This window comes from Giraffa tippelskirchi, chromosome Y (genome assembly GCF_054371585.1).
Source record: "Giraffa tippelskirchi isolate mGirTip1 chromosome Y, T2T-mGirTip1v1.2.pri, whole genome shotgun sequence".
Classification (NCBI taxonomy): Eukaryota; Metazoa; Chordata; class Mammalia; order Artiodactyla; family Giraffidae; genus Giraffa; species Giraffa tippelskirchi.
The window spans coordinates 11,803,178-11,825,322 of NC_137290.1; the positions used below are offsets into that span (position 1 = coordinate 11,803,178).

At 45.4% G+C, this 22,145-nt stretch overlaps 2 protein-coding genes across 2 annotated transcripts; one reads left to right on the forward strand and one right to left on the reverse strand.

Moving 5' to 3' along the window:
- Nucleotides 1-226: 226 nt before the first annotated feature.
- LOC145537542 (testis-specific Y-encoded protein 3-like) lies at nt 227-3,765 on the forward strand. The gene is made up of 6 exons (XM_081568243.1): nt 227-921; nt 1,504-1,581; nt 1,735-1,846; nt 1,941-2,086; nt 2,206-2,292; nt 3,610-3,765. Exons 1-6 carry the CDS (start codon nt 406-408, stop codon nt 3,748-3,750), a joined length of 1,080 nt encoding a protein of 359 aa, XP_081424369.1. The 5' UTR covers nt 227-405; the 3' UTR covers nt 3,751-3,765.
- Nucleotides 3,766-4,386: 621 nt separating this feature from the next.
- Nucleotides 4,387-22,050, reverse strand: LOC145537543 (zinc finger imprinted 2-like). Its single transcript, XM_081568244.1, has 6 exons — nt 21,986-22,050; nt 19,206-19,420; nt 17,298-17,401; nt 16,640-16,687; nt 12,861-12,987; nt 4,387-6,713 (listed from the first exon to the last, which is right to left on the reverse strand). The coding sequence occupies exons 3-6, from the start codon at nt 17,328-17,330 to the stop codon at nt 6,697-6,699; spliced, it is 225 nt and encodes a 74-aa protein (XP_081424370.1). The 5' UTR covers nt 17,331-17,401; nt 19,206-19,420; nt 21,986-22,050; the 3' UTR covers nt 4,387-6,696.
- Between the last annotated feature and the right edge of the window lie 95 nt (nt 22,051-22,145).

The following is a 22,145-nucleotide window of genomic DNA, read 5'->3' on the forward strand; positions in this document are numbered from 1 at the left end:
TCGCTGGGCTGGCACATGTGCACTGTTGGTCAGGCAAACGGCTTGCCTGGACCGGCGCACTGTGCGCTGAGCCAAGTTGGGCCCCTGGGTCACGTGCTGAGAGAGTGCCCAGAATTCCAAGGGGCGTGTCCCGTGAGCCAAGCCCTTTCGACTCCATTTGATTGGTTCTGTGATGAGGTCTAGAGGTCAGGGGGTAGAGTTCAGCCCCTTCCCGCCGCCATATTGTGCGTGCGTGGTGGCACACGTCTCTGCGCATGACTGTCTCCCTTTCCCTGCTCATTGGCTGTGGGCAAGTAGCCAGTTGGTTGTGCCACGTAGACTGCAGCCGGTGGGCGGGCTGTGCCGGCCGCCCGCTGTGCCCTCACGTGCAGCTTCTTCGCGGCTCTGGGCTACGGCCAGAACACCATGGAGAGTGAGACGGGGCCAGAGGAAGGCGGCAGCACCCCGGGATCCGGGGTCTTAGTTGTGAGTCCGGGTCTTCAGGAGGGAGGGACCCTGGGGCCTACCAGCCCGGTGGGGGCGGCAGAGGCGATGCAGGCCGCAGGCGAGGAGGCCGCACTCTTCTGGGTGGAGGCGGCGGAGGAAGGTGCGGCCCTGGAGGAGGGCGAGGTGGCGGGAATCGGGCAGGAGTTCCAGCTGCTGGCGTTAGACGTCATGGAGGAGGTGGAGCTGGTGGCCTACGAGGAGCAAGAGCAGGTGTCCTCGGAGAAGCAGGGCCAGGAATATATAAGCCCCGGAGCCCCGAGTGACCGGCCCGCACTGGAGGCGCTCAAGGCCCTGCAAGCCGAGCTGGAACCCGTGAATAAGCAAGCCCAAAGGGCCCACGCTCGCCTGAAACACAAGAACTGCCAGAGGCGGAAGCTGCATCTAGAGCACAGAAGTGCCATCATCCAGGGAATTTGTGGCTTCTGGGTCAAAGTTGTATCCTTGGTGTGGTGCTTGTGGATTTTTTTTTTTTTTAACCTGGGCTATTGCAGAAGCGGTTTACAGATCGTGGATATTGGTTACCGTTCTATGTATCTGTTCCTGATATTAGGTGGGCTGTCCTTGCTGTTCTGGTTAGCACAAATTGCTACTTGGGCTTTACTTGCAGAGGTCCCAATCAGAATTGTCATTAGCACCAGGGACTCCTCAGAGAAAAGGCTTGTCTGGGATCCAGGTCTTCTCTGAAAAGCTGAGTGAATTTGGGGGGGAGGTTGGGATGTGTAAATGCTCATGCTGCTTGTACCTCGGAGTGCTTGTTTTCCAGAAGTAAGCTAACTTTTAGGAGGCTGAGATGGAGCTTAGGGCCTTTCCTGTTAGGAACAGACCCTCTTATGGTAGTGCGTTCATAGGCACAGCCTTGGGGCTTGTCATGCCTTCATACAGTCTGCGTCAACAGAAATGTGACGAGTTAACTCGTAGCAAGTTGAAGTCAGGCAGTGCCATTCTACTCTTTAGGCTAGATTTGTCCTTCCAGCACTTTTTTCCTCTAGCATCTGGAGGCTCCTTGACCTACAGCAGTTTATGAACCATCCCCAGATGTCAGCTATGATGGCTGACCAAGATGAAGACATGCTTCACTTCATGACCAACTTGAAGGTCAGGCAGGGGACACTGATAATTGTGGAGGAATAGTGACTGGGGAGGGGAGAGGACATGATTTACCCCTGAAAACAGGAAAGGACAGCTCTTCTGTAAAGAGGTTTCACACCCACCCACCCCTACCCCACTCCCCACACTTTGTCCTGGCAGGTGGAGGAACTCAGGCATCCCACTCATCACTGCAAGATCACATTGTTCTTCCGGAAGAATAGGTATTTCCAGAATGAAGTGATTGTTAAGGAATATCTCATTAATGTCACCGGTAAGAGGCAGCTCCTTGGATGGGGGGGGCAGAAAAGTGTAGGTTGAATTGGAAAATGACTTAGGTCTTTCTCCCATACTCCCTTTTCCTGCAGGATACCGCGCATCTCATTCCACCCCAATTCACTGGAACCAGGGATTTGAACGTAAGGCATACAGCCGCAGGCACCACAACAGCAGCGTTAACTTCTTCAACTGGTTCTTTGACCACAATTTCACAGGATCTGACCAGATTGCTGAGGTAGGGTCCCACGTGGCCACTGGGCCAGAATTGGTGATGTATGTTGGAGTTCTTGGCGGTGCACGGGAGGGCTCAGGGTCTGGCCAGCCCTGTGCTGACCTTGCTCATTGCCCTGGCAGATCATCATAAAGGATCTGTGGCCCAATCCCGTGTGGTACTATATGAGGAGGAAGGCTCCCCCACGAGAGGTACTGGGAGGACGAGAGGTGAGGAGCCCAGGGGCTGGGCACTGGCATTAAATGTTTTCCAGAAACGTGGGTCATTTATTTCACTTGTGGAGAAAGTGAGACTCCGTGGAATGCAGAGTACCACCAGGGAATGAGGGAATCAGCAAGAGACAGCAGGAGTAGAGAACTGTAGTGAAAAATGGGTTCTAAGTAGAGAAGCTTGAGGTAGATGAAGTGGCCTGGTCAGGGCAAACTCACTCCAATTTATATCTGACTCAGCTGCACATCTCTGAACTGCCATTCCATGGCCAACAAGTGTACCCTCAGGCTTCTCTTAAGTTGGGGGCCACCTACTATTGAAGTCCCCTTTCCACAAAGGTCTGTGAGTCTCCTTTCTGCTAGGCTGTTCCCCACTGACCATCATTTGATTCCATTTTGACCATCGCACTTGTTTTTGTTTTCTTTTGCATCTTTTTCACCTGCCACCCTCATTCTGAGAATACTGACCACTGTGCAGGATTCTGGAGAATAGTCTTTTAACTTACTTATTTCAACTGGAGGATGATTACTTTACAAAACCATGGCGGTTTCCGCCATACATTGGCCAACACGAATCACCCGTATACACGTGTATACACGTGTCCCCCCAAATGCTGAACCCACCACCCACCGCCCTCCCCTACCCGTCTTTCTTGGTTGTCCCACAACATGACTTTGCCTTGCTTCATGCATCAAATTTGTGCTGGTCATCTATTTTGCCTAAGGTAATGTAAAGGTTTCAGGGCTATTTTCTCAAATTAACCCAGCCTCACGTTCTACCACTGAGCCCAAAGTCTGTTCTTTATATGTCTGTGTCTTATTTGCTGTCCTGCATGTTGGATGTTCAGTACCACCTACATGGTCCTAAACTCCGTATATTTGTGTTAACATGCAGTATTTGTTTTTTCTCTTTCTGACTTAACTTCACTCTGTATAATAGGCTCCATGTTCATTCCAACTCATAAGAATTGAGTTCGATGTATTCCTTTTTAGAGCTGAGTAACATCCCATTGTGTATATGTACCCCAACTTCCTTATCCCTTCATCTGCCGATGGACATACAGGTTGCTTCCATGTCCTAGCTCTTGTAAATAGTTCTACGGTGAAGACTGGGGTACGTGGTTTTTAGTATGTGCTTAGAGAGGAAATGTAAAAGTTCACAGACTCTCCCTCCTGGGAACTGACTTGAAAGATTAAAGCTGTCTTTAGTGTAGTTCAGAGAGGATAGGTTTACATATCTGTGTCTGTGTCTGTTTTGAAAGGACCCCCCCGATCTTGAGAAACTTATAAAGGAGTGCCCCCCTTTACCTAAAATAGGAAACCTATGAAGGTGCTTCACATGAAGATCAATGGCCAGCTAGTTCTCTCGGACAGGAAAGTAATGCAGAGCGGTCTGGTGGTGAAACGGATCGAGAGGGAGACACGAGTAAACCTGAAATAATTCTGAAGGATAAATAAAAAGCATCAACTGTATGTGTCTGTGCATTGTTTGGACAGGTCCTCAGGATAAATACTTCAGCTCCGTGTAGGATTCTCAGTTTACCGCATGGGAATTACCAGACCATGGAGAGTTGTAGAGGGGGTTAAGTCATATGTTGGGGTTGTGTCAGGGGACACAGTTCTTCCTGTGGGGTGGGGGTTGGGGAGGAAGCGGAGGGGCCATTAACTGTGGGTCTGTCAATTTTTCAAGGGAGATGTGGATGTTCATGGAAAGGGTCTGGTGAACAAGGGCCAGAGATCAAAATAGTGGGACGCAATTTTGTTGGAAGGTGGTGCCCCAGGTATCGTCCCTGTTGGATATCATCAGATACTTGAAGAGTACAGGACAAGGAAAAAACCTTAACATTCAGCTCACTATGAACCACATAGCCTCCTTGTGTGTATGACTGCACAGTTCAGCTTTGCTCAAAGTCAGCTTCCCAGAGCTAGGGTTCCAGGTAACATCTTAGGGGATGGGGGCGTAACGTATATGGAGGGGCTGTGGCCTAGGGAGAAAGTGAGGGGGTGGGAAGGCAGTAAGGATATTAGTTTCTGGCAAAAGTGACCAGGGGAAAAGATCAATTGCCAGGAAACAGAGAGACAAACAAAAACAGATCCCATCATATCTGTTTGAGCTCATGTGAACTCTGTTCTTTTTTTCCCAGGAACTCAGTTTAGGTACAAAGTCTGCAGGGGCAGAAGTCAGGGGAGTGGGGATGTTAAACAGGCAAGGTCCAGCCTACCCAGCCATGCGCTCTGTGTCCCATGATGGCTCGGTGGTTAATATCCCTTTTCTCAGGAAGGCTTAAGCTCTGTGCCCAAGGCTCTCTATCAGGCCTAGGTGTACAAATAACCGTTTTCTCATGAACCCTCTGGTAATAGTGTCCCTTCCTTGCTGAATGGCTCAGCACAGACTGTTTTCAACCACAAGGGACCTTCTTCTGGGGCTTTGTCGCTACTCTGTGGGCCAAGGGCCAATGGGAACACCTGGGGCATACGGAGCTCACCGAGGGACTGGTCAGCACTTAGGGTGGCCCTTTCCAAGTAGATGGCTGCTTTCCGGAATCACGTCCACCTCTGGATCGGGCAAAGGACAGACTGGCACAGAGGGAGTAGGGAGAGTTCAGCGTTTGTCCTCCCGTGTTGTCCTCTTGCCCCAGATACAATGGCTCCAACGTGGGCATGCCTGAGGGTGATGGATCTGTCCCACATGGAGTTCTCACTCCACAGCTTGTCTCCCTACAGCAGCATCTCTTTTGAGGGCAAAGGGTAAAGGATGAACGTCAACGTTCATGGGTTTATGGATGTCCCCTTCAAGGTGCACTGAACGAGATCTCCTGCTCAGGGCCAACTTTTGCATTTGAATATCTGCACCCTCGCTTTGCCCCTTCTGCAGAGGAGCATCTACAGTTCCAGAAGGCAAGGCTTGGCCTTCTCTGGGTGCTTTCTGTACAAGCAGCCCAGCAAACACCGGAAACATGTCTTCTTACTTTCTTATTCTGTAAACTTCAAAGAACCCTTGGGGCTCTGGCAGGCTGGTACCTGTCTTTCTCAGCGCCAGTTCAAAACAAAGCAAAGGAGAAATTACGCTGTAATAACTCTGCAGTGGGTGTGGGATGGCATATTGGTGCATGGTTTGGGGGACCTTAGACTGGCCTCATTCTAGGGGCTGCGTGGTATTTATCCACATTCAGAAGTTTTAGTAAGGCATTGCAAAGAACTTAAAGACAAGACAAGTTAAGGACAGGGTCCCCCAATGCCTAATACTTCCTGCCTTCAGTACCAGTGCTTCAGTACCAGGGATGGCTTTAGCTCTAACCTGTCCTGGAGTGAAGACTGCAGAGATAGTCATGGATCGGTTAGTGAAACTGAACTGTGTGTGGTTGACTTGATGGTCATTCTCTGGAAACTTGCCATGACTTGTGTCCCAGTGTCTTTCGGGCTTTCACTTGGGCCCTAAGGTCTAGGTGCTATTAGATTTGACTGCGCACTTGGACGTGTTGTGTAAGGTTTTCTTCCACTGAATATCAATGCGTGGGAAACTTGGCGGATTACTGATGATTTCAAGAGCATTCTGGCTCAATCACCCTGAGCTGCATTTGTTTCCTGTTCCCTGGATGTGTTCATGTTTTCCTCTGTTTAGAATGAAGATTGGGTGTCTCCGTTGTGTTTGCCCATGAAGGTGAGCTGATGTTTCTTCCTGTGGGTCTGCCTATGCCTCCTGTCTTCTTTGATGTGGCACCCATGCCTGTGCCATTATGCACAGCTCTGCTGCCGTAGCTGTGTCAGTTCTTGCATGGCCCTATTCAACATACATGAATTGTGTTGCTTGTATTCCCTTTTTTCTTTTAAATTTGTGTGTCTTTGTTAGACTGTGTGTGAATTTGACCCTTTCTTTCATTCCTGGATCAAATGCTTCCAACACCTTGAATAGTGACTTTTTAAAAGAGTTACGCGATATTTGTGAACAGCAAGAAATGCTTTATCGCAGGAATACTTAACAGTGACCCACGTTTGGAAACAACAATACCCACACACTTACAGAAATGCCCGTGGGGCAAGATTATCACTCGTTGAAGTGAGAATATTAATTAGGATCACAAAGGGCAAAGATGTTGCAGGAATGCATCTGTCAGAAAATTTTTCATCTGTCAGAAAAGATTTGGGGTTGACTTGTTAAGTGTTCTATAAACGCTGCTGCAGAAATGAAGGACGTTGACTTTTACCACTTCTTGCTTTGATCGTTAAACTGACATTACCCATGCAGTATTTCTTCATGATTTTAAGTGAAGCATCACCCAGGCAGTAGGAGTTGGGGCTTGCCTTTCTGCAAATAGGAAGTTGTTAAAGAATTCTTCTCCTCAGTGACCTTCTATAGCCCGGGGAAAGGGGGTGCATGATCAATTTCAAGTTCAAAGCCCCTTGCTATTTCTTTGTTGTTTCTGGAAGGAAAGCCCAGGGAATATTATCTTGCCAATGTGATTGGTGCTGTGAACTAGTCCGATGCGATGGGAGTAGAGAACACAGGCACACATCACTCAACCGTCCACAGTGAGGACTTCCAACCCTGCCAACCTCTTTGCATGTCAGTCCCCCTCATGAGCAAATCCCATTCACCTTCTAGGATGTATCATAGAAGTAGAAGAGGACGCTGAGTTGATCAACTAGTGAGTGGAAAAAAAAAAATAACTGGGCCAAAAAAAGAGGGGTGCTTACCAAAGTCCATTAGACTGGACAAGTAAACAAATAGTTGTGCATGTGTGAAGTTTCTTTTCAGGACTGTTTGTGTGTGGGGGTGTGTGTGCATGCACACACATATGTGCTGACACACATGTGTGTGTGAGCTGTCTGAACTGGTCTGGCTGGGGGATGGAAGAATGGACACTGAAAACGTGAAAGAGCTTGTGTAAGGTATAAAGATCACAGGGCAGCAGAAGCACTGACGCCATGGAAAAAAGCCCAGGGATCTCAGCGACAGAGCAAGCTGGAAGTGTAAACAGGCTTGTAAGTGTAAACATGGATCCCTGAGCAGAAAGGAGAGGCAGGAAAAAAGCACCTGGGGGCAGTCAGGGAGGATGCGAAGGAGCAGAGAAATAAGAGTGGGCCAGATCCCCAGGCACAGAAGAGGGGCTATGCACAGCCCCTAGGACACCCAGCCACAAAGGGTTTTCTGTCTCTCTCAAGTGCAGAACCATTCTATCCTCAACATGACCAGGCACATGAGCACAGCTTGCCCTTTTCTGTAAGGTTTGGGAGACTGATGGCACTGTAGCATAAGCACCTGCTACATCCAGTGTATGCCAGTTTGAAACATCACTCCTTAAAAGGGTGTCTTGGGTTGATCCTCTCGCCCTTCCCAGTCCCACAGGCCTGGGCTGATGGGGTAGGCTGGGGTGTGTTCTCACCTGGAGGCTGGATGAGAACAGAACCACTTTTACTTTTTTTTTTCCCCAGTGACTCGTAAGTTTTTAAACTTTATTTTAACGAAGTTGACCTTGCTAGGCTGCTGTTCTTAATAATAGATTATGATTATAGAGTATGATTCTGTGGAGAGATGTATAAGAAAACAAGAATGGGAGAGAGATTCTGTTTCTCTCTATAGAAAAGAGACGTGGTCTTTGTTTTCTGTAGATCACTTTACCACAGATAGTGAATGAAGCTGAGTAATATTTGGCCAGTATTCTGTGTATTCACTAGCTGAACTGTTAGCTGTAAATAAAACACAGGACACAAAAGAGTGTTGATGAAATGTGGCTCCTTCAGTCACCGTACATACAGTGTTTCACTGGGTCTCTTGGCTTTCCTGAGAAACAATTCATTCATGTTTTAAAGGATTGCCCTGGACGCTGAGGGTGTTTCTGTTCACTGGAACTAGGCAGTTCAGTATGGTTGAACACTTAGGGTCAATTATGTTGTTAAATGGACAATCTATGAAATAATCATCTTGGCTTTCAGTTTTACTCTAAAACACACTTACTAAATACACAATAATTTTGCAGAACCATCTGGCATTATCCAAGGTCATGTGGGTAATACCATGCATTTTCTACTCAGGATATAGTTGAATAGGAAAAAAAAAAGTAGTCAATGGCTATGCTGGATAATTTTAAATGTGATACAGTTTTTTGTTAGTTTTTTGAGGTATAGCTTATGTTCTTAATTCCTAACTGTATTCATTTTTATAAGGAGAGACATGATATACTGCAGACTACCTAGAAAGTAAATATTTAGAGATAAACTCCTGAGGTATTTTATTTCCCTTACAATTTATGTTCTGTGCTCATGGAAGAAGCTAGGGTGATGCAAGTAACAGGTAAAGGTATTAGTACCTAATGATTTGTCATCAGGTCAGATTTAAACATGTATAAAGCACATATTAGCTGGTGATTCTTACTTGTTTGCAAGAGAACGTTCACTCCGTATAAGTTTTATTTCTAAGAACTAACCATTACAGTTCCCATGAAATGTATGTCATCATTACATGACAACCCAGATTTTTAAGTAAATGATTTTGTCTTTGAGATTCAAATTACTGTTAAATGAAATAGACTTTCATTCCATAACTTCTAAGAACTGGCCAATATATTTAAAATTTTATAAATGCCTTTGTTTTATACTTTAGATGGAAGAGTTTTGAAGTATGTGAAATCATTTTTGAATTTTTAAACCTAAAAGCATACAAGAAGTAGTACTTTCTCCATATATTTTAAAATTCGGTATTTTTTAACTTTATTTTTAACAATTTTAGACTTACAAGAAAAAGCTATAAAAATAGTATTCATTTTTTAAAAACAAAGTCCTCAGACTAAACAATGCAGGACTCAGCCAAGTGAAGATCTTAGTTAATCCCTGTCCACAGAAGGGCAACACACAGAAGTAACACCAGAGTGGCAGAGGTAATTTGAGTATGTGTTCCACCCAGATTCTCCATAGTTCAAATCAGTGTTTTGTGTTTATAAAAAATAATTTTTCTAAGTTATAAAAAGAGCTTCCCTTGTTGAATAATGCCAGATTTTTCTAAATTTCACTTTCTTGAGAAGTCTACACTTTAAAGATGTATTTGTTTGATGCTGCTGCAGTAGAAAATGTAAGTTATTCACTGCTCCTGCTTTCTGATACATTCATAGATTTAATAGATAGATTTCCTTGCCTCCTTCATGGCTGTTCATGTTTCTGTGGAGGCCTGGTTAGGAAAATCTTTTTGTTTTTTTCATGGAAGTCTCAGATGGAGGGGACAAGCTGCACTCAGCACTTGAATTTTAACCATAGCTCTTCAGAAAGAGACTATATTTGGCAGATGCAGCTGCACTTGCTTGAATAGACAGTGCACGATTTAATGTTTTAACCAGTTGGGTACATAATCTCAGTCTCGCTCACAATAAGAAATTATTTGTCTTCCATTTTCTAAGAGGAGATAAGGATATTAACAAAGAAATCCTTACACCAAGTTCTTCAACAATTGCCAGAGCAGACTAAATGCATAAAATGAGGTTAGGCCATGAAGCATTTTTACATCTAAAACTAAATTCTCATCTCTAAACATTCCTATTAACATAGCAGATTTGAGTTGCAACCATCCTCCTAATAAAATTATGAAATCTTTAAAACTGGGAAGCATTTGTAGATAATGGGTCCTTTAAATATCCCTGAACTTTATTCTAAAGCTTTTCTTTTTTTCTGGTTCTTTTTTTTTTTAAATAAATTTATTTATTTTAGTTGGGGGCTAATTACTTTACAGTATTGTAGTAGTTTTTGCCATACATTGACATGAATCAGCCATGGGTTTCCATGTGTTCCCCATCCTGAACCCCCCTCCCACCTCCCTCCCCATCCCATCCCTCTGGGTCATCCCATTGCCCCAGCCCCGAGCATTTGTCTCATGCGTTGAACCTGGAATGGTGTTCTGTTTAACATATGATAATAGACATGTTTCAATGCTATTCTCCCAGAACGTCCCAACCTCACCTTCTCCCTCAGAGTCCATAAGACTGTTCTATGCATCTGTGTCTCTTATTCTGTCTCGCATATAGGGTTATCATTACCATCTTTCAAATTCCATATATATGCATTAGTATACTGTATTGGTGTTTTTCTTTCTGGCTTACTTCACTCTGTATAATGGGCTCCAGAAACTGGAGAACAGAATCACTTTGAAAGGGCCTCTGTACAATAAATGGGCAGACTTCAATTCCTCTGGCAATGGAGAGCCGTGGCCCTTGGCGGGATGCTGGCCTTAGCATCTCTGTATAAATCTCTCTCTACAGAGAGAATTCCATGTCTGTATCACATTTTGACATGAGGGCAAAAGTGTTCTACGTGAAGCATGGTACTCGGTATTTCACATCTGAATACACGCATGTAGATTTCCTGAATGAAATACGGAATTTTCTGCATTTCACTTGTGAATATCTCACCACAAACTTTCCAAATCAAGAATGGAATTCCCTATATTTTATAGTATGAAAATGTATGCACATATTAAACCATAATGTGACACACATGAGAAGCAAACTACTAAACGATGGAAAAGATAAAGTAATTAGCCCCCAACTAAAATAGATAAATTTAAAAAATAAATAAATAAAATAAAATAAAAAACAAAAACAAAAAACAAAACTCAATCTACCTAAAGAGACAAAAGACCTACATATAGAAAACTATAAAGCACTGATGAAAGAAATCAAACACACAAATAGATGGACAAATATACCGTGATCATGGATCAGAACAATCAATATAGTGAAAACGAGCACATTACCCTAAGGAAGCTATAGATTCAATGCAATTCCTATCAAGCTACCAGCGGTATTTTTCAGACAAGTAGAACAAATAATTTCACAATTTGGATGGAAATACAAAAATCCTCGAAGAGCCAATCTTGAGAAAGAAGAATGGAATAGGAGGAATCAACCTGCCTGACTTCAGGCTATACTACAAAGCAACAGTCATCAAGACAGTATGGGACTGGCACAGAGAGAGACACATAGATCCATGGAACAGAATAGCAATCCCAGAGATAAATCCATGCACTTATGGACAGAGAAAGAGGGGGGACTGGGTTTTGGCTGCAAGTTCCAGACCATGCTTGATAGAAAAGACCATCTAGGAGGACTGAACATTGACAAAGATGCCAGAGGCACCGACAAGAGAATGAGAAGGAAACCAGAGAAAGAGGGGGGACTGGGGTTTGGCTGCAACTTCCAGACCATGCTTGGTACATCACTGCGGTGTGGAGGAACTAATATAACTGTGGCCATAAAGGGATTCTATTGTCAGGTCAATCCGGGAGATACCGTACGATGCAAGTCAGCTTTCACTCTTGTAGGCCTCTTCAGATCCCTTAACCAGCATCTCAGATCTCAAAGAGGGGAGATGTAAGACGTAGCATTTCTCGAACTGATCTTGTTAGGCAACACTTTTTTTTTTTTTTCTGGTAAAGAACCCCTATTATAATTCTGTAGGACTATTGGGGAAACACTGGAGTACCCTGGTCAACACCTTCTCACTCAGAACAAAGCAAGAGAATTTCAACTCTTTTCTTGGCTCCCAATCTCTCGTTTTACCCATTCAATTCAACATTTACTAAATGCTGATTCTGAGCAAAGCGTTATCCACCTGGATGTTCATAAGTCTGTATAGAGACTCTAATCAGGCTATAAATGTACAAAAGGAGAGTTTGGGGAATTTCATCTGGGAACAGAAAAAGATCAGGCAGGGGAAGGCATTAGGGCTCAGCAAGCAGTCAAATGGGCGGCAGGCTTATTCTGAGCAGACACTGACTATGAAACTACACAGTCCTGGGGAGCAGCGATACAGGGTTCTACTAGGAATATCTATGAGAGATGAAGCTGGATGTGACTTTTGGGCCAGACTGGGACGGATTTAAATGTTTTGCTAGAAGTCTGGATTTTCTTTTGGGAGTGGTAAGAACCTGATGTGGGCTTTATAAAGTCAACTCCCTGAGGGCTGGAAAGAGCAGTGGTATCACACCAAGGTTTTCACTTGTCTCAGTGACAGAGGAAAGACCTCTGATTTCTAGCTGTCAGGGGAAAGGCACAAATGAATGCAGGGGCTTGAACATTAGAGGATAGGAAAACTGGCCTCCCTGGAGCTGAGCAGGAGAGGAAGAGATGAGCTTCAGAGAGGAGACAAAAGAAGTACTGAGTGAGCATGATGTGGCGTGGCCACACGAGCCCCTAAGGTGAAAGCACCTACCAGCCCTCTCCCTAAGCTGAGTGGGCTCTGAGGACCAGCTCCCAGCCCCTGCTCACTGAGCAGGGTTTTCTCCCCAAGATCCCATTCTCACTGGGACATGTCACTGTGCTCCCGTCTTCGTCCCTAGCATGTGACTCCTCCTCTTCCAGCTGTGAGATAATGTCAGGTTTAGGGTACCAGTTCCCTAAGAAGGAGACTTATAACTTGGGGATTCTGTCCTGTACCCTCAGGAACCCCCAGCCTGGTTTCTAAAGGCTCTGAGATAACAGGCAAGTGCAAATTTACACACAAGAAAAATAAAGCCTATTTCCAAAGATTCTGCCACTAGGGACATATGCCAGTGTCTGGAAACAATTTTGGTCATCACGGCTTACCGAGGGAGACCAGGTTCCTGTAATTTTCCAGCATCACCTCCCAGTAGAGCTTCCTCTGAGAAGCACTGAGGTAGGGTAATTCCTCTGGACTAAAGTCCAGAGTCACATCCTCGAAAGTCACCAATTCCTGAAATACCAGATATACTCCTAAATGATTGAAATCCGGAATTATCCCAAAGAGGGGGAAAGGTGCCTGATAAGAGGGGACTGACCATGAAGCACACATTCAGACAAGTAGAAAGACTCTAATCCAAAGGTTTCAGGGACCTACCAGGGTTTCTTTCCTTTAAGTCTTTCTCATTAAAATGTTTTCTTCTCTGCAATCACCCTCTTGTTTCTTTCAGTCTTCTAACTTTATAGAGGCTTTCGATGGCTAAGTCAAAGATCTCTCTTGGGAAACGTCACACTGCACTTGAAAATATGTGGGTTATTTTCCAACATCTTTTGGTGTAATTTCTAACATAATTCCACAGTGATAAGAGAACAGACTGTATATGATTTCAATACCTTCAGGCCATGACATTTTTGCACTTTTTGTCCCAGGATATGTTCCAGGGTCTCCTAGTTTATAGTCTATGGGAACTTGAACACAATTTGGCGTCTCTTGTTGTGTGAAAACTATATAAATCTGAAGTTATGTTCAACTGGTTCATACTGCTTTTCAGATCTACTATAGACTTCTACCTTTATTCATTCCATTAATTTTTTGAGTTTGATATTGAAAGTCCACCTAAAAATTGTAATTTATCTACTAAAAAATAATTCTAATTTATAGTAGAACTTCCCCTATAGCTCCCTCATATCTCAGCTGGTAAAGAATCTTGCTACAATGCAGGGGACTTGGGTTTGATTCCTGGGTCGGGAAGACCCCTGGAGAAGGAAATGGCAACCCACTCCAGTATACTTGCCTGGAGAATCCCATGGACAGAGGAACCGGGCAGGCTACAGTCCATGCAGTCACAAGAACTCGACATGACTTAGCGACTAAACCACCAACCACCACACAGTGGAACTATATGTGACTTTGTTGTGAACTCTCCAAGCCTCCTGTAAATGTGTTATCATAGTTTCATAATTTAAAACATAGAAAAGAAAGTGAAAAAATAAGTATATCTTTCTTTTGTCTTGAAGTCTGAGAGAAGTGGGAATATTTCTAAGACAGCTCCTGCTGCGAATTTCTAGAGATCTGTGGGAGGAGAAAGATCCTTTTAAGTTCCTTAATAAAGAGAGAAAAATGCAAATAAAAGCTGAGCAGTATACCCGAATCCCAGGAAAAAGAGACAGTTGGGTTTACGTTCTGGTTCTCTCTTACAAGCTCTGTGAGTGTGGATAGGTTAAGCCTCAGTGACTCATCCACAAAACACAAACAGCTCATAAATATGCAGAGATGGGCGATCTTACTATAATAAGAAAATGCATTTCAAAATGACAAAGTATGACTTTATACCCATTCAACTGACAAAAATTAAGACGTTGGACAATACCAAATACTGTCGAGAAGGGGGACTCCTGGTGGTGGTGGTGGTGTAGTTGCTCAGTCGTGCCTGACTCAAAATTTTGAGACCCATCCACTGTAGCCAAGCTCTTTTGTCCATGGGATTTCCAAGGCAAGAATACTACACAGCGGATTCCCATTTCTTTTCCAGGGGATCTTTCTGACCAAGGATTGAACCTCCATCTCCTGCACTGCAGGCAGATTCTTTACTGACTGAGCCACCAAGGAAAATCTTAGAATGTGGACTTTTGCTGCTGCTGCTGCTAAGTCGCTTCAGTCGTGTCCGACTCTGTGCGACCCCATAGACGGCAGCCCACCAGGCTCCGCCGTCCCTGGGATTCTCCAGGCAAGAATACTGGAGTGGGTTGCCATTTCCTTCTCCAGTGCATGAAAGGGAAAAGTGAAAGTGAAGTCGCTCAGTCGTGTCCGACTCTTAGCGACCCCATGGACTGTAGCCTATCAGGCTCCTCCATTCATGGGATTTTCCAGGCAAGAGTACTGGAGTGGGGTTCCATTGCCTTCTCCGGTGGACTTTTGAGACCTCTTAAAAGATGCTAAAAGTGAAATTGCTCAGTTGTGTGTGAGCTCAGTTGTGTGTGACTCTTTGTGATCCCGTGGACTGCAGCCTACCAAGCTCCCCCGTCCATAGAATTTGCCAGACAAGAGTACTGGAATGGGTCACCATTTCCTTCTCCAGGGGATCTTCTCGATCCAAGGATTGAACCCAGGTCTCCCGCGTTGCAGGCAGATGCTTCATCGTCTGAGCCACCAGGGAAATGTAAATTGGTAAACCACTTTTGGGTCCAGAAATATACCTATTCCTAGGTATATCTGCTCATGTGTACTGTCTTATAACCTCAAAAATCTAGGCAAGACCCAAACACTCATTTATGGTAGAAGAGATAAATGTATGATGATATTGGGGCTCCCCTGGTGGCTCAGATGGTAAAGAATCTGCCTGCAATGCAGGAGACCCAGGTTCAATCCCTCAGTCAAGAAGATCCCATGGTATAATGAATGGCAACCCATTCTAGTATTCTCGACTAGAGAATTCCATGGACATAGGAGACTGTCAGGCTACAGTCCCTGCGGTTGCAAAGAATCAGACACAACTGAGTCACTCAGTTCAGTTCACTTCAGATCACTCAGTCGTGTCCGACTCTGTGCGACCCCATGAACTGCAGCACACCAGGCCTCCCTGTCCATCACCAGCTCCCGGAGTTTACCCAAACTCATGTCCATGGAGTTGGTGGTGCCACTCAAACATCTCATCCTCTGTCGTCCCCTTCTCCTCCTGCCCTCAATCTTCCCCAGAAACAGGGTCTTTTCCAGTGTGTCAGCTCTTTGCATCAGGTGGCCAAAGGACTGGGGTTTCAGCCTCAACACCAGTCCTCCCAGTGAACACCCAGGACTGATGATCTTTAGGATGGACTGGATGGATCTCCCTGCAGTCCAAAGGACTCTCACGAGTCTTCTCCAACACCACAGTTCAAAAACATCCATTCTTCGGCACTTGGCTTTCTTTACAGTCAACTCTCACATCCATACATGACTACTGGAGAAACTATAGCCTTGACTAGATGGACCTTTGTTGACAAAGGAACATCTCTGCTTTTCAATACGCTGTCTAGGTTGGTCATAACCTTCCTTCCAAAGACTAAATGTATTTTAATTTCATGGCTGCAATCACCATCTGCCATGAATTGGGAGCCCCAAAGAATAAAGTCAGCCACTGTTTCCACTCTTTCCCCATCTATTTGCCATGACGTGATGGCACCAGATGCCATGATCACTGGGCGACTAACACACACATAATCACACCTCAGAAAAATCCAGTAATACAAACTAATTAATTACAATTACATGCAACATTCTTGGTAACAGAAAGCTGGATGTAAAAAGCAGGTATTGGAAGACTACCGAAGACCATGATACCCATTTTACTAATATACATCTTTTGTGTTTTCACGGAAACATTATGCAGATCAATGAACTAGAGAGCATGTACTGACTGCCCAGCTTTTATAGAGGGGTTTATTTGGCCCACATGTGTTCTTTATTCTTTCTTCAAAATTTGTTAGTTGCCAACACCAAAATATTAGTATAATTCATATTATTAGCTGGATTTTTTGACTTCTCTTTAAAAAATCAGAAGATCTAGAGATCTGGGTCCACATTCTCACATGGCGCCATCAGCTGAAGCTGAGTCATAGCTGCCCCTTAGATGGGGCAGATGCCCCCCAGTTTGTCACAATATACCCACTTACAAATTCTCTTTTATTACCTCAGTAGTCTCTGTGGGCATCTTCACTTGAGATCGTAGACACGGACACTGTAGGGACAGAGGGCTATTCTCAGGAACAGATCATCTAGAACAACGTTTCTCAACCCTTTTCCCCTTAGCTCTTCCTCAAGGAGCATTTTTAAACACTTTCTTTTCCTAATTGTCAAACGCCTTCACCCCATCTGTGAATTTTTTTCTAAAGGAAGTGCAGCACGTTAGCTTCTTCTAGGTTTCAAAACATGATTTAACAAGAACATGAAGGAGCAAATTTTTAAAAATTCACAACAGTTATTTCGTATATAAAAAGGAGCATAATAGTAGTACAAATCACATGAGGGTTGCTTTGACTAAGTCAAAAGTGGAGAGATAATGGAACAATAAACAATGAAAAGTTAATTCAAGAGATAGGAAAAGAGAGAAAATATTAAAGATGTCATATGTGGTGCTGGCAGTAAGTGAGAGAAAAAGCAGGAAAGCAAAAACAAAGAGTCAGAAGAAAACTCTGATACAGCAGCCAGGGTAAAAAAGGCTCAGTTAGGCAAAGTTTATATAAAGACTTTAAGGAAATGAGGAGGTTTAATTAGATAGAGGAGGTCTAGAAATCAGAAAGGGGAGCTCCTCACACTGCAGAACTAAGTCAGAAGAAAACGTGACTCACCTGAGATCTAACAAATGGCTTCCTGTCAGACATCTTTGTGTCCTTCTTTTGGTAGTGTTTTGTGTTTCTCTCTTCTGCAAGGACAGAGTTCTAAGCAGAGAAATCTAGAAGGGAGAAGGAATGACCACAGAGTTGAGTCCAGTCTGGCAGCACCCACAGACACAGAGAGCAGCCTGCCAACCCCTCACCTGCCATGGGCAGAAGCAGCACTTCCTATGACAAGAGAAAGACCAAAAAAATCATTTCTCAGCTCAGTGTGGCAATTCCAGAAAAGAGGTTTGGTTATCTCCCACCTCTAAATGCTTCCATGGATTTTCAGTGCCTTCCAAATAAAGCAAAAGTTCCCTCTTTATTTCTATCAATGGTCCTAGCTTCACCATCCATTTAGTCACCAGAGAACTTCAGTTTCTCAACTGTAACATGAAAATTACAATGATCTCTCTAATTCTATGGGCGCCTGTAAGGGTTAACCATTACATATGTGGAGCACAAAGCAGGTATTAAAAAAAAAAAAAAAAAGACGACAACTCTTATTACTACATCTTTTTCACTCAGGGATCTAGAAGAGAACCACCACCTTCCCTTAGGAAACCTGAAGTCCTTCCTTGTTTGTGGTCTCTTTCCAAGAGTAACTTTCACTATTCTATAGATTCTTTCTCATACCCTAGCAAGCTCTTTCCCTTCTCTTGAATTTCAGCTCCATCAAAGGCTGTGTCTTTGACCAAGTTTAAAAATTCTGTGGGACCATATGCCCTATGTCCACTGGAGGTGCTATTAACGGCCACAATTACTAAGATGACAGACTCTGGAGCCAGCCACGGAAGTCTAAATCCTGACTGCCAATTACTATTAATAACTGTGGACCACAGGCAAGTTGGGCTTCCCTGGTGGCTCAGACGTAATCCCTCAGGGAAAGAAATGACAACACACTCCGGTCTTTTTTGCATGGAGACTTCGACTGGCAAGGAGCCTGGCAGGCTACAGTCCATGGGGTAAAAAAGTCAGACACGACTGACGACTAACACGTTCACAGGTTAAGCTATTCAACCTCCCTGTGCCTCTGTCTTCTCATCTGTGGAAGGAGAGTAATACCTATCTGAAGTACTACTAAGAGAGGTAAAGCACTATTATAAAATATGTACAATGTAGTACATTTTAAGTGTCCAACATGTTTACTATTAGCATCTTCAAAATCCTTTTAATGAATGCAGGTGCACAAAACTGGACTGATCATAATCCTTGCTATATCACCATTCAGCCATACATGACACTCATGTTTATTTCAAATTTACTTCTTTATATTTTTCAATGTAATCAACCCATCCCACTGGTCCACATCCCCATCTTGTACCCTTGCCTTTCTCTCCTTGTCTATATACACACACACACACACACACACACACACACACACACACACACACACACACACACACACACACACACACACACACACAGCTTTGATTTAGTATCAGTTTCATTCAAAGGGCTATCAGGAGAGAATGGCTTTCTTCTATCACCAGTGAGATGCCCTTAGTTCCAATCAAGTAACTTTTAGTTTCTAAGAGACCAGTCAAATTTTGACAGAATTTAAATTTCAGTCCTCCTATCTCTCACACTGCATGCCCTCTTTTTTTTTTTTTTGACTGTGTGTTGTTTTGTGTTGACACTAAGGTTTAGGCTAAAAATGAAACGTGGAAGGGTGGGGAACAAAGCAGAGAGAGGGCATACTCTCCGAAAATAGCATGAAAAGCAAAAGCCAAATCTCAAGTTTCTTTCATTTCACATAGGATTAGGCAGATTAGACTGGAGATTATAAAATTCATTCATTCATTCATTGAACAAGTTTTTATTTAGCTCCCTCTTACATGCCAGGCATACAGCAAATGTTCAAAAAGTCCCTTCTCTCACCTTCCTCCTCACATGCTTGGATCAAGTCTGCCACCAGGTCACCTTCCTTGCTGCTCTTGGGCTGCTTTGAATCACCTATGTCTGAACCTCCCCTGGCAACGTGTTCAGAAACTGCTCCAGCACCAGCTGCTCCATCATCTGCTCCGTGGTGTGGCTCTTTGGCTGCAGCCACTGCCAGCAGAGCTCCTGGATTTGGCTCACAACTTGGTGAGGTCCTGTCACCGACAAGGATTGAAGATAGCTAAAGTTTTGATGAGAAACTCTTGGAGCCTCTGGGTTTCTCATGGGGGTGGTTTCTGTATTTTTTTCTTGATCACGTGGATGAACGTGCTGGGGATTCCTCGAGATATCCAAAACCTCTTTCACGTGGAGAATTTTTACAGCTAGACCCTTCAAAGGATGGGGATACTCTAAAAGGCAGGCTGCTTCAAAGCACACTGTTGTGGAAGATGGTGGGCTGAGTTTTATCAGATGAAGAAGAGAGTCAGAAACCTTAGGATCTGCAGAAATTACAGACTCACAAATGGCTTGCACAGTTTAACTCGATAATAGAGGTTATGTGAGTCAAAGGAAGTTAGCTCATTTCACACAAATGCCTAAATGAATATTCACACAGATTTGCACATCTACAGACTGGTTGTTGCCTCAGTCACACTGTCAGGTCTAGAAGATCCACAGACACAGGCTACAAAAATCTCAGAAAGGGCACTGAAGGGAAGAGACTTGAACCCCAAACCATAACGAACTGAACAAATTCATGAACCACCTAAGAAGATCCTTTAAAAAATGAGTTAATACAAAATGAGGAAAGATCATTACAATACATTCATCCTACAAAGGACTGCATCCCTATGCAAAACATATAAAGAAATCATACAAATCTGTAATAGAAAGACAGAGATCACTTAAATATTCAAATATATTTTCTTATATCTTTATTTAAACATTTTATCTCTTTACTTAGAAGTTAGTCTTGGATACCATAGGAGAAGACTAATTTTTTCTTAATACATTTCTGCCTACCATCATTTAAAATTTGCTATTACTTCCTTTTTTTGGGCGTATGATACCACCACTGAATTTCTATCACTATAGGCTGCAGTGTAAGATTCTGAGAAAGGAGTAGCAGAAATGACTGTGAAATCCTGGCAATCTGCTTCTCTACGCTAGCCAGGTCCCAAGCTAGAGCAGAGTCATAATCCCTTCTCCTCGCCCAGAGAGGGAAAAGTAGGCATAAAAGCAGCTAATGTTAAATAGTTGAAAAGAAAAAAAAAGCCAAAGAGTCCCTAAAACCATGAGTGGTGGTAGGTTCCTTGATTTCAGAGTAGGGAAGAAAGTTCAGAGAAATGGGAATAAGTGCTGGGAGAAGGGAGTGGAGGCCAACAGATCCCAGGTGAGCTGAGGCTGTCGGAGGAGGGAGCAGGGACTGAAGGGAGCCACCAAAAGAGAAGTGCTGAGGAATGGGGAAAGGAGGAAAGCAAGGCCAGGCAGAATGCAGAGCTGGACCAGAGGAGGAGGAGGGGGGCAAGGTAAAGAGGAAGAACCAGTCTGGGCTAGGAGAGGTGTCCAGGGAGTAGGCGCCCAGAGAGAAGGGGTGGGACTGAGGCAGAGGAGCAGAAAGGAGAGGCAGAACTAAGGAGAGGAAGGGGGCCAGGACTGAGCGAAAGGATATAGAGAGGAGAGGTGTGATGGAGGGAGGAGGTCTGAGGCAAGAGGGGCAGGAAGGAGGGACCAGGGCCAGGGCAGAAGTGGGGGACCGCAGGAAGGCTGAGGGAGGGTAAGGGCTGGGAGAGGAGAGGTGGGCCAGAGCCAGGGGGAAAACACAGAGGAAGGTGGGACAGGAGGTAAAGGGGGAGCTGAAGGAAGGAGCGCCTCTGACATAAAGGGGGTGGAGCTCGGAGAGAGGCAGGAGCAGGACAGAGGGGAGGGATAATGGCAGGGCCAAGGCTGAGGGCACTGTGTTGAGGGGAGAGGAGGGGTCCTAAGGAAAAAGGGGAGTTTGAATGTGGGGGAGGCTGGGGGGAGGGGCCAGGGGGTCTGGAGAGGAACGGGGGTCTTCAAAGGCGAAGAAGGGTGGTTCTGGTGGGGGAGAGCGAGAGTGGGGTCCTAGAAGAAGAGGGCTGAGGGGCATCGTCGAAGGGGAGGGTGGAGGTCCTCATGGAGGAAGGAAGCTGTTCTGAGGGGAAGGCAGGACGTCTCTGAGGGGGTAAACTGGGGGGATCCTCCAAACGGGGGGGGGGGACGGGAAGGGAAGGGAGGTCCTCAGAGGGGGAAGGAGGCTTTTCTAGGGCCGGAGTCCTTGAGGAGGCCAACAGGTGTGTCTGAAGAAGGCCCGTGGGGTCCTCAACGGAGAGGGCAGGGATCCGAGAGGAGGACGGAAAGGGTCCTCAGGGACCAAGGAACGCGATCTTGGGGGTGAGAGCGGAGAGGCCCTAAAAAGGGAGGGTCTGTGGGGTCCTGGGGCGGGGAGGAAGGTGCGACGCGGGAGGAGGAGGGCGGGTGGAAGGCCTTCCGGCCAGGGAAGCATTGGCAGGAATCCAGGGCGTGAGCAACAGGGAGGCCACCACGTCCTCTTCAGAGCAGACTTGGCCCGCGCGGCCTCCCGCACCCCTTCCCCTCAGGGCCGCTACTTCGCGCCTCCCTTTCCGTCGACTTCCCCGCGAAGAGGAGCCTCTGCTCCGGCGTCCCTGAGAGGACGCCCGCGCCTCCTTGCCCGCGAGCCGGGCCCTCACCCCCAGGGCCCCTCCCTCGCGTCCGGGCCCTGGCCGCCGCGCGCTCACCTCGCAGACGGACACCCTCGCCTGACCGAACCTCTGCACCTCGGTCTTGCAGCGCAAACCCGCCAGGCAGGCGCTACAAGCGGTCTGCGCATGCGCCCTGTGGGACGGCCGGTGCAGAAAGCGCCGCGCAGAAAACACAGGCCGCTTCTGGCCGGCTCCG

Bases quoted from the DNA above. Each gene is read 5' to 3' on its own strand.
- LOC145537542 (XM_081568243.1), top strand. From the start codon at position 406: ATGGAGAGTGAGACGGGGCCAGAGGAAGGCGGCAGCACCCCGGGATCC. The intron at 922-1,503 runs GTATCCTTGGTG...GACCTACAGCAG, and splicing joins GTGGCTTCTGGGTCAAAGTT to TTTATGAACCATCCCCAGAT. The intron at 2,293-3,609 runs GTGAGGAGCCCA...TACCTAAAATAG, and splicing joins AGGTACTGGGAGGACGAGAG to GAAACCTATGAAGGTGCTTC.
- LOC145537543 (XM_081568244.1), bottom strand. From the start codon at position 17,330: ATGTCTGACAGGAAGCCATTTGTTAGATCTCAG. The intron at 16,688-17,297 runs GTGAGTCACGTT...CTGTCCCTACAG, and splicing joins AGCCATTTGTTAGATCTCAG to TGTCCGTGTCTACGATCTCA. The intron at 12,988-16,639 runs GTAATAAAAGAG...CTGGTATTTCAG, and splicing joins TGCCCACAGAGACTACTGAG to GAATTGGTGACTTTCGAGGA.